This window comes from Vicugna pacos, chromosome 19, assembly GCF_048564905.1.
Source record: "Vicugna pacos chromosome 19, VicPac4, whole genome shotgun sequence".
Classification (NCBI taxonomy): domain Eukaryota; kingdom Metazoa; phylum Chordata; class Mammalia; order Artiodactyla; family Camelidae; genus Vicugna; species Vicugna pacos.
In genome coordinates, this window is record NC_133005.1 from 23392127 (window position 1) to 23411048 (window position 18922).

At 35.0% G+C, this 18922-nt stretch overlaps 2 protein-coding genes and 1 long non-coding RNA gene across 3 annotated transcripts in view; 2 read left to right on the forward strand and 1 right to left on the reverse strand.

Annotated features, from left to right (window-relative positions):
* Nucleotides 1-18922, forward strand: part of LOC102531197 (uncharacterized) — a 142497-nt gene that overhangs the window by 34916 nt on the left and 88659 nt on the right. The gene's annotated exons all lie outside the window — the stretch shown is intronic.
* On the forward strand, nucleotides 979-2749 carry DEFB128 (defensin beta 128). The gene is made up of 2 exons (XM_031687943.2): nucleotides 979-1027; nucleotides 2375-2749. Exons 1-2 carry the CDS (start codon nucleotides 979-981, stop codon nucleotides 2608-2610), a joined length of 285 nt encoding a protein of 94 aa, XP_031543803.1. The 3' UTR covers nucleotides 2611-2749.
* On the reverse strand, nucleotides 5034-6869 carry DEFB127 (defensin beta 127). The gene is made up of 2 exons (XM_006202752.1): nucleotides 6821-6869; nucleotides 5034-5287 (listed from the first exon to the last, which is right to left on the reverse strand). The coding sequence occupies exons 1-2, from the start codon at nucleotides 6867-6869 to the stop codon at nucleotides 5034-5036; spliced, it is 303 nt and encodes a 100-aa protein (XP_006202814.1).

Sequence of the window (18922 nt, forward strand, 5' to 3'; positions counted from 1 at the left end):
CATGGTGTGACCACCAACAAAAGATACAACAAAGATACCAACAAAAGATACATACAAGGTACAATGGTGACACAAAGAAGGGAGTTTGCAGCTCTGTTAAGTTGGGTCAGGGAAGCTTTCACAGATGTGGAGATGATTGAACTTGGTTTTGAAGGAAAATTAGGAGCTCAACAGGGCTGATTAGGTAATTGGGATAGGGGACTATAATATAATTGGTAAAGAGGGATTTAAATGTGCAAAAAGACCATTATGGAAATAATAATTTGGGTAGGGGTGCTCACACTAATTTGGCAGAAATATAAGTGGTTCCATAAAATAACCCAGTGGAGGTGAGTGGGGACCAGTTCATAACAAATTGAACACTGTTCTAAAGATATTTGATCCTTTGAAAGATTTTTACTTGTGAAATTGAGCTTTACTGGATGGGTAAAACTTTATGGGAAACTCTGAAATCATATCAATGTATCTAGTCAAACCTAAAAGCAATCTTATTCTTAGAGAATTTTTTGGGAAGTTTCACACATTAAAAAAATTATTATTGGATATGCTTATGTGTCTACCTTGATTAGCTAATGATTCAGTTAATCTTCCAAATGGATTACCTTTGTGAGTGAAAGGTGGCAATAGCTGAGTGGGACATTGGAACCTAGGACTGTCCCATACAAACCAGAACATGTGACCCAAGTGGGCTGATGGCCCAGGTGGAGGAATGATTGTTCCTGCTCTCTGAGAGCTCATTTATCTTGAGGAAAGAGGAGTAAGTAGGAGGTGGTGAGACATTCTGTGACCATGAAGTCCATATTTGGGAATGAAAGTGGGGTGGACTTGGATATCCTGTCTTTCCACATGGGTTAAAATGAGAGCTCAGAACTCTGATAGCTCTCAAAACTCTGTCTCATCTTCAAAGACCGTGTGACTTTGACACAGATCACTGGACAAAGAATCCTGCTGCCTGTTTGTCTTGGGAAGTCTGTAAACATGAAGCTGTTTCTGGTTCTCATTATTCTGCTGTTTGAGGTATCCAAAGGTAACTTGTCCAAATGTACCATGAAATTCTAGAAAATATTACTATTCATAGGAGTGGGGTCAGGGCTTTCAAGATTGTTAATACCTTGCCAGCATCATCAAAATTACCTACTGTTTGGGTGCCTGACTTGAGTCTCTGTCTTAGAAGACAGCATGGAGGGAGGTGAGAAATCAGGGCATTGCAGCTCCTCTCCCAAGGTAGGAATGAACCCATCATCTAGTTTTATATTTATAATGTTGAATATAGTTTTCACCCATGAACCTGGCCATCTCTTTTTCCATTTAAATTCATTTTTCAGCCTATATTACAACAGTAATGAGAACAGGACAAGCTTTGGAGACATATAGATGTTAGGTTAAAATATGACTTCATCACTGGCTAGTCGTATGGAATGAGTTAAGTATGCCCTTTGAAAATCAGTTTTCTCATCTGTCAAGTGAATATAATAACTCAATTTCTTAATGATTGTATTTCATGTGAGGATGACATGAGTTTACAAAAGTGAAACACCAAGTTCATAGTAGGAGCTCTGTCAGTGAGAGTTCCCTTCTTCCTTGCTACTATAGAAGGCATGTTGTCTTTTTGTGGCCCTAAAAATACCTTTTAACCTTCAGAGATGCTCCTTGGTTCTGGAATTTACAGTAGGGAGAACCATGTCTTTGTTCTTCATCTTTATTCTGTAGGTTTGTCCACATTTGTGTACAAGGGCAACTGAAGAATTGGAAACAGGAGATTGAGGACCTTAATGCAGTACTCTGAAAAGGCAACAGTTTGGATCTCTGGAAGACAGATATGCATGGAATTGAGTTTGTTCCCAGATAGCACATTTATCTGAGATCAGAAGGAGGAGAGAGGGAGCGAGGGAGAGGGAGAGAGAGTCGGGAGAAGAATAGGTGAAGCTAGGTTATGAAGAAGTCACAGAGGCTGAATGAGCAAAGTTTTCAACAGCAATAAATGATGAGACCCATGAGGTATTGGCAAAGGGAGAGCTCTGCTGACCTTGTCAGTGAATGTGAAACCCAATTACACTGTTCACTTAAAAAGTTTTATCTGTGATGTTCTTTAAAAAGTTAATTTGGCTCTGAATTGTGCCATGATGACAAGTTGGTACTCTCTGAGGACACTGGACTGGGGTAGGCTGATGGAGTGCTGACTTTGCTATTGACTGGGAACCTGGGGTTTTGGAAGTCCTGCATTTGGGATGATTTTCAGGGAGGAGGCTTTGAATTTTCTATCAGCATAAGATTCACTTTGGGACAATAGGAGGCCATAGCTTGTGGGGAACCATGTGACCCTTCTGCTCTGCCTCAGGAACTAATCTGGTGCATTGCTGTTTCCTGCGCACAGATGCAGCACGACCCAGAAAATGCTTTAATAATGTAGCAGGCTACTGCAAGAAGAAATGCGATCTGGGGGAAGTATTTGAAGTAGCATGTTCAAATAGAAAATTATGTTGTGTTTACGAAGCGGACAACAGAAAAGCCCAAGAAGCTGCAAAGTTACCTGAACCTCCTTCGAAGCCTGATTTGAAGTTGGACTATATCATTTTACCCACTGTCACACTTGACACAGTTACACCGTAAACCAAGTGCTTGGTCTACCAGTCTCCGCTCTTCCTAAATCAAAAGTGCCACCTAATCCAATAGGCAGAGGCAAGAGATTTATCTACTACTTTTGTGAACTAGATTCTCCATATAATAAAGTCTTATGCTTTCCCCTGGATTTACTTATTAATGTATTCACTTATTATTTTGAATACTTCAAACATAAATGAATAGTTACCATGTTCCAGGCGTTATCCTAGCGTTATCCAGGCGTTATCCACGCCTGGATGATGCAAAGATGAAGCGAACATTTGGTAGAGGTAGCTGTTAGCCCCTCCATTTTCTATGTGAGGTAATATTTCAAAGCATTTCAGGTATTACTCCTCTTTTTAATGAAGTTTCTTAGGTCTAAGCAGATCTGAATGTTCCAACTTTGTGGGTGTGGGAATGGATACAGATGATTTTGCTAACAACTGAGAATTGATTAGAAGACAAGACATTTGAATATTTTCATACATTTATTGGGGCAGATCTAATGGGAAGTCATGACAGCTAGTGATAATTCCAATACATCCTTTAAAGCTCATTTAACATGCATGCTCTGTTTCCTTTTTTTTAGTAGCAATTTGAGCATCCACTTGACACTATTAGACAAGCATTACTTTTAGAATTCTTAAAAGCATTGCATAGTCTGTTTGTTTTAATAGTGTGAAATTTACAAACTTTTAGCTATTCAGATAAATAAGGTCTAGGGATCTAATGTTAAAAATATGGTGACTATAGTTGACAACACTGGATTGCCGAAGTTTGCTGAGAGTAGAACTTAAGTGTTCTCACAAAACAGACAGACAAACAAACTTGTGGTGATGGATGTGTTAATTAACAAATGGAGAGTCTTCTTTTCATAATGTATACATCTATTAAATTACCGCGATGCATACTTTATTTTTTTCCACATATAAGTGAGATCATATGGTATTTTTCTTTCTCTTTCTGGCTTACTTCACTTAGAATGACAATCTCCAGGCCCATCCATGCTGCTGCAAATGGCATTATTTTATTCTTTTTTTATGTCTGAGTAGTATTCTGCTGTATATATATACCACAACTTCTTTATCCAGTTTTCTGTTGATGGACATTTAGGTTGCCTCCATATCTTGGCTGTTGTAAATAGTGCTGCTGTGAACATTGAGATGTATGTTTTTTCGAATTGTATTTTTCTCTGTATATATGCCCAGAGTAGGATTGCTGGGTCATATGATAAGTTTATTTTTAGTTTTTTAGAGAAACTCCATACTGTCCTCCATAGTGGCTGCACTAATTTATATTCCCATCAACAGTGTGGGAGAGTTCCTTTTTCTCCACACCCTCTCCAGCATTTATCATTTGTGGACTTTTAAATCATGGCCATTCTGACTGGTGTGAGGTGATACCTCATTGTAATTTTTTTTTCAATTTGGAAGTTAATCTTTTTCATTGTAATTTTGATTTTCATTTCTCTAACAATTAGTGATGTTGAGCATTTTTTCCATACGCTTGTTGGCCATCTGGATGTCTTCTTTGGAGAGATGTCTATTTAGGTCTTCTGCTCATTTTTTTATTGGGTTGCTTGTTGTTTGACATTAAGCTGTACGAGCTGTTTGTATATTTTGGAAATTAGTCCCTTGTCAGTTGCATCATTTGCAAATATTTTCTCCCATTCTACAGGTTTTCTGTTCATTTTGTTGCTGGTATCCTTAGCTGTGCAAAAGCTTTTAATAGATCCATTTGTTTATTTTTGCTTTTATTTCCATTACTCTAGGAGCTGGTTCAAAAACTATTGCTGTGATTTATGTCAAAGAGTGTTCTGCCTGAGTTTTCCTCTAGGAGTTTTATAGTATCTGGTCTTACATTTAGAACTAAAGAAATTAGACTTCCCCATAGTTTAACTTTGGGTACTCTATTCTTACGCCAAACAAAGTACATCTGTAGTCTCCTAAAATGTCCTGTGTTTTCTAATTTCCTTCCATTTGTTGATTTTATTCTGTTCATTCAAATTGCCTTCTCTGCTAACACCTGTTGAAATCCTACACATTTCACAAGGCACCACTTTAATCCTAGATTCACTCACAAATTTTTCTGAATACACAGCTTCATCTTTCCCTCTCCTGAATTACATGTCTACTTTCCTGAGTTTCTTCATCCAGTCTTCCATGTTATAGTTTTTTTTCAGGGTACTAGTTATATCTTCTTTTCAAGGGGGAGGTTCTGAGTTGTCCTTATCAATTCATCATTTGATATATTGAGTGTTCGATCTCTGATTAAAGAACAAATGAATCAGAAAACTGGCAATGAGCTTTATTGGAATCCCCTTTAAGGTCATTCTGGGGATCTAGGAACCAGAAGGGAGAAGATGTGGACTTCTTCACTTTAGTTTATCAGAATAGGTTGAGAAATAGACTAACAGAAAGTTGTGCTTGATTTTATGTAGACTTTTTCTTGGGGTTTGCATAATTGTGTTCATCTCCATAATAATCTTGAGGTAAAGTGACCGCATATGTCATTGGCTTTGGACGAGTTGGTTTTGTAACTTTTTTACGTTCTTCTAGTTTCATGATATCGAGGCAACAATATCTCCCATTTTCACATAGCACTTCACGTATTTCTGTTGTTTTGCATATTTTCTTGCAGTATCCTTGTATATATTGACCCCAGCATTTCTTCAGTTGGTCAGTTACTGTGCACATAAAGAACAATAGGTCAAGGTCAGTGTTTGAGACTGAAAGGCAACTTTGGTCATGGGGAAGGCAAAGGATGTTTGTAGGGAGATTCGCAAAGCGTGTATCAGTAATATCCCACAGAAAATTCTCCAGGAGGGTAAACCTCAGTGTTTATGTTTAACTGATCACTCTTATTTTGTTCCTCTAAGTATTCGGGCTTCCATCCAACATCTGATGGACTTCACCAAGAGCACAGGTCTTATTTGGGAAAATAAAGGCGCTGAATCCTGGATTTCAGGCTATAGAACTACGTTCCATCTGAGAAACTCAATAAATCTGCATCTGTTTGAATGCTTCCAGGGTACTACTTTCTTAACTACTGCCCAGAAAGCAATAATTTGTCACTATGTGTTTATGTCTGAATGGAACTCTGCTCTTGGGTTCATACTTGCTACCATGGTCAAGGATGACTTTTTTTGATCCAGTCGATATTTCCCCCCCCCCCAACATTCTTCCTCTCATATTACTTCTCACTATTGTACATTTTTGCCAATGAATATCTTCCTTTAGCTGCTATGTCATCATAATAATCTTGGACTTGTTTTGTCCTCTATGACTCCTCATTCTCTTTCTACCTCCAGAGGCAAGAATTCCTCCAGACCTCTTTTCACCTTGATATTATTCTTTCCTTCAGTGATCCTAAATATTTTCAATGATCTAAGAGCTAGGATGTTCAAATTTTGGCTTCAGGGCTTGTACCATCCTCTGGAGTAAACCCCAGAGGATGAAGACTGGGAACAAAGATGCTGCCTCCAACACCAGGTTCTTAAGACTTTAAGGGGTTAAGGACAAACTGTCATTATTCCTATAACAAGGGATAAATATAAGAGATCTGGTTTTGAAAGAGAAAAGAAAGCTAATTTTTCAGTTCCTTTGTATGTTGCAAAGCCCTATGTTAGATGTTTCACAAGTGTTCTATCATTTAATAACCCCCTGCCCCTGTGAGCTAGGTGTCATTATCTCCACAAACGAGGAAACTGAGGCTCAAGGAGTCTTCACCTTTTATCCAAAGTTGACAAACTAATACACACTGAAGGCATGCTTCTCAAACCTGAATCCAAAGTTTGTTCTTCTTCCACTATTCACACAGTGTAGTATAATAGATTTAAATAAATAAATATATATATATACATAATATATATATATTACATATATATAATATCGGAGTGGAAGAAAATATGGCTTGATGCCAGAGTACAAACTATATCCAAAGAAATAAGGGCATTCCCAGATATCTGGCTCATGTCTTTCTGTCATGCATCCTTCCCAGAGGAAATTATGACCTCTTTTCAGCTTTATGAGCACTCCTTTTTAAGAATAGTACCATGGTAGAAGGCTTCAGGAAGAGAAAATTTCTGATGATATTGCATAGACTTCAGCTATTCCTAGGACCCTATCTCTTCCTACTGTGAATTATAAAATTCCCTTGGGTTCTTGAAAATATCCACCCCTTGTTGATTTGAGTGAGCCCCGGGAAATCTCTGGATTACCTGTGAACTTCTGGAACAGCAGAATTGCAATGATGAGGAGAAGCCTCATGGCCAGGCTTTCCAGAGGATGTGGCAGGCAAACCTCTTGTAAAGTGAATTGCACACTATGTCACCTTCTTCAGAGACTTGGATTCTTATGCACTGAACCAGAACAGATGGTATGATACAAAGTGTGCCCCCCAAATTCTGAACTGTGGACTTTGTATCGTGTGGGCAGGCACAGGAAATTTGGTTACCCACTTTACCCCACATAGAATTCAGAGATGTTGATTTGATGCCATCCTGTAGGTTGGCATGCCATCACAGCTGCTGCCGTTCTGTAGGTTGTAGACTGCTGGTGGGTAGAATCTGTTCTTTCTCTGCTTTGGCTGTCTGCCCGGTGAGGCCAAGGTAAACATGTACTCACTTGCAAGAATGAATAAGGTAATAAAATAAATGAAGCTTATTCCATTTATTGCATTCAGCTGAGTCTAGGTCTCTGGGTGTTGTGTCTATCACTTCAGGCAGTATAGATGGTAGTTGATTTTTATTCCCTCATCCTAGATAAATTTAATTTACTCACAGACAGGCAATACACGATGATGGAGGAATATAGGATGACTACAATAAAATTTTCATTTAGAAACAGCAAAAAAGGAGAGAAAAGACAGATAACATTGCATAAAGCAATGTTGGACCATAATAGCGAAGGTTTCTTTCCTACCAGTGTACAGAATTCTTTAGTCCATTTATATTCTTTCTGTTCTGCTCTCTGGGAAGACTTCCCTGTCCATTGATCTTCGTGGACATATCTTGGAGGAGATTGGGAGAGAATTCTGGAGATTCTTCTACTTTAACAACACGTTTCCTATTAGTGCATGTTTAGGAAACTGTGTGAATGATTTTGATACCCAGGCTTTGATTTCTATGGTATTATAACTCTTTTGAAAGATTACTGGATGATTAACAGATTTTCTTTTGAATTGCTTTCAGTCATTTTCATGTCAAGACCAGTCCAGAAATCCTTTTGAATCATGGCAGTTCTTTTTAGACCCCAACTAGGACACTAGTTCCATCTATGGAATAAGCTTTTGGGGCCTATACTATCTACCACCATTAGCTTAATGATATCTAACTCAGCCTCTGGCTGTAAACAGTTCAACACAATAGCCTCTAGGCAGTGTAAACGAACTAGTTGAGATTGATCACCATAAATTTATAATAGTAATAATGTGTTCTTTTGTATAAAGCCACCAGCAACAGTTGTCTATATAAATATAGAAATATACAAACAGATGGTTGGGTTAATCCAGGTTTGTGGTGTGCCCAAGGACTTAAATGACTAAAAGAAGAGGAACGAAAGAGTCCTAGTTATTGGCTAGAGAGTTATTGAAGCAAATTATGGATTCTATTCTAGATAGGGAGAGAAATATAGAGGCGGTGGGGCTGAAAAATAGATCTTTGAGTTTTGAAGATGAAAGAGTTTATATTAACAAAAAGTATTGCCTGTGCAATGGAGAGAACATTCTATATCTAATCTGCACTGTCTTCCTCACTGACTACTTGATTAGAAGACTCACATTCCTTTATCCCACAGATAACATTAAGAGCGCATCTTGGGGAAAAAATGGTGTGTCTCTACTCCCGCTTCAGCAGCGTGTGAGTGCTTGCATGTGTGTGTGCACATGTGTATGTGTATGTCTATTATGTCCCCTGCTGCCAGAAGTCTATAAGCCTGGAAAATCTGCTATATTGATCCCACAAAGCAGAGTCTTCTTTTCCACATCCTCTTAGGGTTAAATGGTAGGTGTTCCCATGAGCAAGATGGGATGAATAAAGAACATGATGTTTCTTATTGAGGAAGAAATCACTAATCAGTACTTATTGTTAAATCTAAGGACCTCAAAGTCCAGTGAGACTTTCAAAAGTACAGATTGTTTTAATGTATTACTTATAAAAGAACTTAAGTATAATAAATTTCTGGATAACTACTCACCAAGCTCTATTGAGTTGAGAAGTTAGTAGAGCAAATTATTTGATTATTTAAATGGGTCAGCCAGGAAGTATGTTTGAAAGATTTTTACTTTATTTTCCCTTTTATGTCAATTAAAAACAGTATTTAAAAATAGTTATATTGTGTAACATGTGCCTTATTATCAAGAATCTGGAAATATAGAAACAAAGAGAAGAAAGGAAATAACCAGCAGCATTACTACTAACTAAAGAAAACATCTGGAAACATGTTATATACCATTCTAAATGTTTTCTTCAGTAGAATTAAAATAGCTTTATTGTTTAACTCAAATATCAGCATACGGGATTTTCCTGATTTAATAGGAAAGATGTAGTAAAACTGTCTCAAACTTTCACCAGTTGCATTACTTTGGAAAGCCTGGGGTCTTTCAAACCTCTACTAATTCCAGAGATGTTTACATTGCCAGGGATACACTGGCCTTCAGGATTCTCTGCCTTCATATGCTAACTCTGATTTGCACCATATCCACTCTGCCTGATGCAAAACTCTTCTTTAATGTCCAAAAAGAAAATAAAATCACACGTACTCAGCATTTTGGAATTTAGCAGAATTTATACCAGACTTTGGGAAGGAGGGCTATTGAGAAGATAATTAATTTGCAGTAACACAGTAACTTTCAAAAGGACAGGAAGATATCACTGAACTATTTTTTTGAACTATTTTTTTGATCTGACAGCTTTATTGTTATTTTTTAATTAAAAAACTTATGAAGCTATTCAGTCATTTGCTTATTTGTTATTGAAGTACAACTGACTTACAATATTATACTAGTTTCAGGTGTACAACATAGTGATTTCAATATTTTTATACATTACAAAATGATCACAGTGGTAAGTTTTGTTACCATCTGTCATTATACATTATATATGTCTTTACTATATATTTGCCTTTGCCAGTGAGATTGTTTCTTCTGTGTATTTTATTATTTCTAGTTGCGGCCCTTTCTTTTCCACTACAGGTATCTTTACATTTCTTGCTACAGATATTTTGTAATTTTCTGCCAGTTATAAAACAAAGAGAGGGCTTCATACTATGTGGAAATTAAAACACAGTCTTAACCAATGGATCAAAGGGGAAATCACAAGGGAAATTGGAAATGCTTAGAAATGAATTAAAATGAAGCACAACATACCAAAAGTCATGGGAGGTAGTGAAGCAGTGTTCAGAAGAAAGTTGATAGCAGTAAATGCCTCCATTAAAAAAGAAGAAGAATCTCAAATCAGTAATCTATCTCTACACCTCAAGGAAGTAGGAAAAGAAGCCCAATCTAACACCAGCTAGCAGAAGGAAGAATATAGTAAGAATGAGAGCAGACAAAAGTGAAACAGAGTGGAAGAACAAGAGAGGGAGTCAGCAAAACCAAATTTTTTTCTTCGAAAAAAATCAACACAATTAACAAACCTTTAGCTAGACTGACTAAGAAAAAAATAGAGAAATCTCAAAATTACTAAAGCCAGAAATAAAAAAGAGGACATTATTATAATTTTATAAAAATAAAAAGGATTATAAAACAATACTGGAATAACTGTATGCCAACAAATTAGATAATCTAGTTGAAATAAACAAACCCCTACTAATAAACAAAACTGACTCGAGAAGAAAGAGAAAATCTGAATAGACCTATAGCAAATAAGATCAAATCTGCAATTAAAAAAAAAAGCCCCCTAACAAAGAACAGTCTGGACAAGGCAGTTAAACTTACATTTAAAGAATTAACATCAGTTCTCAAACAGTTCCGAAAAGATGAACAGGAGGGAACACTTTCTAACTCATTCGGTGAAGTCAACATGACTCTGATACTGAAACCAAAGACACTGAAGAAAAGATAATTGTAGACTAATATACCTCATGAATATAGATGAAGAAATATTTAATAAAATACTGGCAAAATGAATCGACAGCATATCAAAATGATTATACACCATGATCAAGTGAGATTTACCTCAGGAATGCAACAAGGTTTGTCATATAAAATACAATCAGTGTAAAGCATCACATCAATGGAATGAAGATGAGTAACTCCACATGACTATCACAATTGATGTAGAAAAAGTATTTGACCCAGTCTAGCACTTTTTCATGTTTAAAAAAAACACTTAATAAACTAAGAATAGAAGGAACTTCCACAACATGGTAAAGGCCATATATGAAAAACCCATATCTAACAATACTAATAGGTGAAAGAGTGAAAGCTTTTTTACTAAAGTCAGAAATAAGACGTGAATGCCTGCTTTCACACTTGTATTCAAGTTCTAGCCAGAGCATTTAGGGAAGAAAAAGAAACACAAGGCATCCAAATTGGAAAGGAAGAAGCAAGACTGTCTCTATTCACATACAACAATCGTGTATAGAAAACCCTAAATAATTCACAAAAAAACTGTTAGAGCGAATAAAGAAATTCAGCGAAGTTGCAGGATACAGAATTTACACATAAAGATCAGTTGCATTTCTGCACATTAGCAATGAAAAATATGCAAAGGAAATTAAGAAAATAATTCCATTTACAATAACATCAAAAAGAATAAAATACTTAAATAAATTTAACCAAGTAGGTGTAAGACTTTATTCTGAAAATTCCAAAACATTGCTGAAGAATAACTAAATAGGTAGAAAGACATTTGTGTTCATGAATTAGAAGACAATATTGTTAAAATGTCAAATGTCAGTACTACCTAAAGCAATCTATGGATTCAGTTTGCCAAATTCCCAATGATGTGTTTTTTCCCTCAGAAGTTTAAAAACTCATCCTAAAATTTGCGTGGAATTTCAAGGAACCTCAAAAAGGGAAAACGACCTTGAAGAACAAAGTTAGATGACTCATAATTCTCAGTTTCAAAACTGTTTGCAAAGCTACTGTAATCAAAACCATGTAGTCCTGGCATAAGGATAGACATGTAGACCAATAGAATAGAATCAAGAGCCTAGAAATAAACTCTCACATTTATGGTCTACTGATTTTTGACAAGGGTGCCAAGGCTATTCGAAGGGGAAAGAATAGTCTCATCAAAGAAATGGTGCTGGGAGAATGGAATACCCACTTGCAAAAAAATGAAGTTGGACTCTTACTTGTACCATTTACAAATATTAATTCAAATTTCACCAAAAACCCAACCTAAGAGGTGAATCTAAGAGGTAACCCTCCTATAAGAAAAAAACAGGGGGAATCTCTATAACCTTGGATTTGGCAATGGTTTTTTTAAAATACGACATCAAAATAGAGGCAACAAAAGAAAAATAGTTAAATTTGGCTTCTGCAGAATTAAAAACTTGTGCATTGAAGAGCATTATCAGGAAAATGAAAAGACACCAATAGGAATGGGAGAAAATATTTGCCAATCATTTGTGTATTATGAGTTTAATATCAAAAATATATATATGTTCATGTATAACTGAAAAATTGTACCCTACACTGGAATTTGACACAACACTGTAAAATGATTATAAATCAATAAAAAATGTTAAAAAAATAAAAAGAACTAAACTCAACAACAATTAAAAAAACAATTTAAAAATGGGCAAATGACTTGAAAATAAATTTCTCCAAAGAAGTTCTACAAATGGGCAATACCGCATCAAAAAATACTTAACATCTTTAGTTATTAAGGAAATGAAAAGCAAAAACCAAAATGGGAAAACACTTCACTCTAATTAGTATAGTTAAAAATTTAAAAATGAAAATAACAAGTGTTGATGAGGATGTGGCGAAATTAGAGCCTTCATACATTGTTGATTGGAATGTAAAAATTAGCAGTCGCTATGGAAAACAGTTTGATGCTTTCTCAAAAAGTCGAACATAGAATTACTCTATGACTTAGCAATTCCACTTCTGAGCATGTAGCTAAAAAAATTGAAAACAGGGGTGCAAGAAGATACTTGTACATGGATGTGCATAACTAAAAGATGTAAATAACCCAAAAATCCATCAACAAATGAATAGATAAACAAAATGCGACATATACATACAATGGAATATTATTCAGATATAAAAAATAAAATTCTCATTACACGTTCTAACATGGATGAATCTTGAAAATACTCTGCTAAGCAAAATAAGCCAGACACAAGAGGACAAATATTGTATGATTCCACTGATATGAAACAGCTAGTTTAGGCAAATTCAGAGAGACACAAAGTATATTAGAGGTTATCAAGGCCTGAGGGAAGCAGAAAATGGGGAATTATTCTTAATGGCTACAGAGTTTCTTTTTGGGGTAATGAAAAAGGTTTGGAACAAATAGTAGTGATGGTTATACACTGTGAATGTGTTTAATGTCACTGAATTGTACACTTAAAAATGGTTAAAGTGACAATTTTCTGTTACATGTATTTTAACACAATTTAAAAAATGTAAGAGTATGTGTTTTTAAAACCAGATGTACCTTGTTTGTTGAGAAAATTATTTTGATCTTTTAATTTTCTTTTAACACATTTAATATTCCTTTATCTTTGTTATTTTGTTTATTCTATTATTTGAGTGTGTATGTGCACATGTGCATGTGTGCATGTGTGAGCCCTGTAATTGAGAAACTGAGGTAGTATCTGATTTTCACTAAGTCAAACGTCTCCACCAGGGGAATATGTTAATCTAGACTATCCTTAGACCATTTACTTCATTTTTCAAAAAATTTCAACCCTGTGAACCATTGATATGTGTTCAAAAAGCCAGTTGGCTTGGATGAAGACTATCTCCCTCATTCAGGTTGTACAGTAGTTTTTCGTAGGAATATATTTTACATTAAAAAAATCGACATGGAAGAAATCCTTATTGGAGGCAAATGCAAATTTAAGAGACGTTACCTCTGAGGTTCCAAGGACCTGTCTTCACCATTGCTACAAACCCTTACATGGCGTAAGCCTTGGTCAAGAAATTGGTTTCATTATAGTCTTTCTGAGAATATGAATTTCCACTATAAATGACCTGTGGAATTACCTATAAGCATCAAATAAGGACAATTAGTTAAGTCTGAGGAGTCAGGAGTATACAGAGCTTTGTACTGTTTAAGCTTTACTTCTGAATTTTGGTGGTAAGTTAATAATGGTAAACATAAGAATGGGTCTTAATAGTAATGACAGATCGCTAATAAATAAGATAAATATATAAATACTTAAATAAAAACATGTATAATATTCATATCAGCAGCAGAAAATACTATCTATCCAATGAAACTAAGATATGAGAAACAGATGAGATACAATCAGAGGGCAAGAAAAGGTCATAATATGCCAGTAATTGTTAGTTTTACATCGCTTAAACTCACTGATCAAATAACAGAGATTCATCATTGGATTGAAAAAAGATTCAAGCAATATTGGACAATAAGACATATGTATAGTGGACTTTTATTAGTGGAAATGTAGTAGAATAGATATACTGAATAATATATTTGGGGAAAATAGCCAAAAAAGTTGAATACATTTAAAAAGTAAATTACTGCCACATTGCCCAGTTGTCAGACACAGAAAGAATCTGCAAAGGCCAAAAATGAAGGAAGAATGGAAACCCTCAAAGGAAAATGAACGCCATTTTGATCAGATGTATGAAATCAAGATCCAATCCTAAGTGAAACATATAATTGACATTGTATAAACCTGGTATCAAGTCTTGTGTTTAAGTCCTTGATCCATTTTGAGTTAATTTTTATGAGTAGTGTCTAAGATAAGGATCCAGTTTCATTTTCTGCATGTTTATACCCAGTTTTTCCAACATGTTGAAGAGACTGTTCTTTCCCACGTGGGTGCTCTTGGCCCTCTTGTTGAATATTAGTTGACCATATATGCAGAGACTTAATTCTGGGCTCTTTATCCTATTCCATTCTTCCAATCCATGACTGTGGGATAATCTTTCCATTTGTTTATGTCTTCTTTGATTTCTTTCAACAAAGTCTTACAGTTTTGTTGCATACATCTTTCACTTCATTGATTAAATTTACTCCTAGATATGTTATTATTTTTGATGCTATTGTGAATGGGATAGTTTATTTTTTTTTTCAGATGATTTGTTGTTAATGTAGAGAAGTGCAGCAGATCTACATGTGTTGGTTTTGTATCCTGAAAATTTACTGAATTTATTGCCTAGTTCTGACAGGTTTTTAGGGAATCTTCAGGGTTTTAAAATATACTTGATCATATCATCTGCAAATAATAACAGTTTTACTTCTTTCCTTTTCAGTTTGGGTGCTTTTTCTTTCTTTTTCTTGCCTAATCCCTATAGCTAGGACATCCAGTACTATGTTGAGTAAGGGTGGTGAGAGTGGGTATGCTTGTCTTGTTCCTGATTGTAGAGGAAAAGCTTTCAGTTTTTTAACCATTTAGTGTGATATTAGCTGTGAGTGTGTTGTATGTGCCCTTTATTATGTTAAGCTATTGTTCATTCTATACTCAGTTTGTTGAGGGTTTTATTCATAAAAGGATATTGTATTTTGTCAATACTTTTTCTGTACCTATTGAGATGACTGTAGGATTTTTATCTTTCATTCTATTAATGCACTGTATCATATTTATTAACTGGCATGTGTTGAACTATCCTTGCATCTGAGAGAGAAATCTCTCTTGGTAATGGTGTATATCCTTTTAATGTGTTGTTGAATTCAGTTTGCTAATATTTTATTGAGAACTCATGCATCTATATCAGGTCTATTAGTCTATAGCTTCTTTTTCTTGTAGTATCCTTGTATAGCTTTGGTATCAAGGTAATGACATTCTCATAGAATGAGTTGGGAAGTGTTCTCCTACTCAGTTTTTTAGAAGAGTTTGAGAAGGTTGGCATTAATTCTTCTTTAAACATTTGGTAGAATTTGCCATTTTAGCTGTCTGGTTCTGGGATTTTCTCTTTGGGAAAGTTTTAAATTACTGATTCAATCTCCTTACTCATTATTGGTCTGTTCATATTTTTTAAAAAATTTCTTCATGATTCAAAAAAGATACTTGATATGATTTTAAGTCTTATGTTTGCTAAGATTTGTTTTGTGTTCTATCATATATTCCATCATGAAGAATGTTCCATGTGCACTAGAGAAGAATGTGTATTCTGCTTCTGTTGGATACAATGTTCTACAAATGTCTATTAGGCCCAGTTTGTCTAGTACATGGTTCAAGTTCAACATTTTCATGTTGATTTTCTGTCTAGATGATCTATTGCTGAAAGTGGGTATTGAAATTCCCTACTATTATTGTAGTCTTAGTGGGTATTGAAATTCCCTGCTATTATTGTAGTCTTTAGCTATTACATATAAAACTGTTGTGAGTAATCACAGGCAGGTTTTTGTGTGGACATGTTTTCATTTCTCTGGGATATATATCCAGGAAGTTGATTTCTAGATTGTGTAGGAAGTGTATATTTAGTTATTTTGAGAAACCGCCCAACTATTTGTCTGAGTGGCTGTACCATGTTACAATGCCACCAGCAATGGATGAAAGATTCTGTTTTTCCTCTTCCTTGCTGGTATTGCAGGTTGTCACTATATTTCATTTTTACTGTTTTGATAGTTGTGTAAAGACATATAATTGTGATCTTAATTTGCATTTCCCTATTTACTAATGAATTTGAAAATATTTTCACGTGCTTATTTGCTATCTGTATATCCTCTGGTATAATATCTCTTCGTGTCTTTTGCCTATTTTCTCATTGAATTTTTTTACTATTTTATTTTCTTAATTGAAATAATTTGACATACATTGTGTGAGTTTAAGGCATACAACATGTTGATTACTACATTTGTACACTGTAATATGATTGCTATTGTAGCATTATCTAGCATCTCTATCACATCACATAGTTATTATTCCTTTTTTGTGGTGGGAATAATTAAGATGTAGTCTCTTAGCAAGTTTGGTATCTATAATATAGTAATGTTGTCTATAATCACAATACTGTTTATTAGATATCCAGGATTTATTTGTTTATTAGTTGCACTAGTGAGTCTGTATTCTTATTTGGTCCCAATTCTATTATCTCTGACAATTCCTTTTTTTCCCCATCCATCCATTCTGTGCTTTTGATTGCTGAATTCAATCTACTTACATTTACAGTAATTATTGATATGTAAGGACTTACTATGGCTGTCTTATTGATTGCTTTCTGGTTGTTTTGTATCTCCATTGTTTATTTTTCTATCGTTTCTGCCTAACTTTGTGATGATCCTTCTGTGGTAGTGTGCTTTGTTTCCCTTAAGAAAAACTTTGATGAATCTACATTAGATTTTTGCTTTGTCATTATCATGAGGCTTACATAAAACATCTCACAGATAAAAATGTCCACTGTATGCTGATAGAAACTTATCTGTAGTCACCTAGAAGTCTTCACGCTTTTCTCCTCCCCTTTTTATGTTTTTGATGTCAACATTTACCTCTTTTTATGCTGTGTATATATATATATATTAACAAATTATAGTAGCTATAGTTATTTTTAATACTGTTATCCTTTAACCTTTGTACTACAGTTAAGTGGTTAATTCACCATCTTATTATAGAATTAGAGTTTCCTAAATCTGACTATGGGCATACCTTAGAGATACTGGGGGTTTGGTTCCAGACCACCACAATAAAGCAAATGTCAATAAAGCAAGTCATATTAATTTTTTAGTTTCTCAGTGCATAAAAAAGTTATCTTTAAAATATACTGTGGCCTATTAAGTATGCAACAGCATTATGTCTAAAAAGACAATGTAAAAAAATTTAAAAAAATTAAAAGAAAATAAAAAGACAATGTACATACCTTAATTAAAAGTATTTTATTGCTAAGAAATGCTAACCGTCATTTGAAAATGCAGGGTTGCTACAAACCTTCAATTGGTTAAAAAAAAAAAGCAAAATCCTTGAAGTGCAATAAAATGAAATGAGATAAAAAGAGATATGCCTGTATATATATTTCACCTTTACCAGTGTTGTAAACTTTCATATGTTTTTATGTTATTGATTTGTGTCTTTTCATTTCAGCTTGAAGAACTCCCATCAGCATTTCTCTCAAGGCAGATCTAGTGGTAATGAATTCCCTCAGCTTTTGTTTGCCTGAGAAAGTCCTTATTTCTCCTTTATATCTGAAAGATGGCTTTGCTGGATAGACTATTATTGGCTGGAAAATTTTATCTTTCAACACTTAATTCATTTCACTGACTCCTGGCCTGTAGGGTTTCTGCTGAGAAATCTGCTAATAGCTTAATGGGGATTCCTTTGTAGGTTATACTCTTTTATCCTTGGCTGCCATTAATTTTCTTTATTTATCTTTGATTTTTGGTTGTTTCATTATAATATATTATGGATAAGATCTTTTTCCATTGAGATAATAGGGGTACTTGTTAACTTCATGAATTTTGGATGTCCACGTCTCTCTCCAGGTTTGGGGAATTCTCAGACATTTCTTTAAATAAACTTTCTGTTCCCTTTCTCTCTTTTCTCCTTCTGGAATCCATATTATTGTGCATGGTTTGCAGAGATCATTCTCGAGACTTACATGGCTATGGAAAATTTCAAGGTAAAGAAGTAGAAGTCAGCTTTGAGGACATCTTCAAGATTAGCATGAGATGGGTTAGAGACGTTCTGACCTTGAAAGCAGGCCAGAATGCCTTCAATTTGTGATTGTGTTGAATCTCAGATGTCTCATATTTTAAGTGGGAGTAACATACCTCACTAAGCCTGTAAGTCTAAGAGCTTCACAGGAACCAGATACTGTGGAGTTCTACGTGTCTTAACCTATTTTAATTTTTAGAGTGATTTTTGGAGGTGGGCGTATGATTATACCTGTATTACCAATTAAAAGAAATTAGGTAGATATCACATGATGAGTTAAAGCAGTGATGAGCAAACCTAGATGTGACCCTAAATATGTTTCACTCCAGTTTCCCCAGCTTTAATCACGTTATCATAGTTAATTCTTTTGTTTAGGGACATTGTACATCAATTTGCTTGGCACATTGTGGGCTCTCGTACAATGAAGATGCTTTTTCTCCTCCAGACCCTAAGCAGGGAAAGGTTATTTCCCACCTTAGTCTTAGCTTAAACTTAAGCGTGAGATGAAAAAGAATGGGTATAATGCAAGAAGACAGGAGGGTAAAGTTTCACGTTGCAGCTCTAAGATTATATTCCTCATCCAT

Coding starts and splice junctions, on each gene's coding strand:
- DEFB128 (XM_031687943.2), top strand. CDS start 979: ATGAAGCTGTTTCTGGTTCTCATTATTCTGCTGTTTGAGGTATCCAAA. Junction 1,028..2,374: donor GCTGTTTGAGGTATCCAAAG/GTAACTTGTCCA, acceptor TCCTGCGCACAG/ATGCAGCACGACCCAGAAAA.
- DEFB127 (XM_006202752.1), bottom strand. CDS start 6,869: ATGAGGCTTCTCCTCATCATTGCAATTCTGCTGTTCCAGAAGTTCACA. Junction 5,288..6,820: donor GCTGTTCCAGAAGTTCACAG/GTAATCCAGAGA, acceptor TTATGTGCACAG/TAACTGACCAACTGAAGAAA.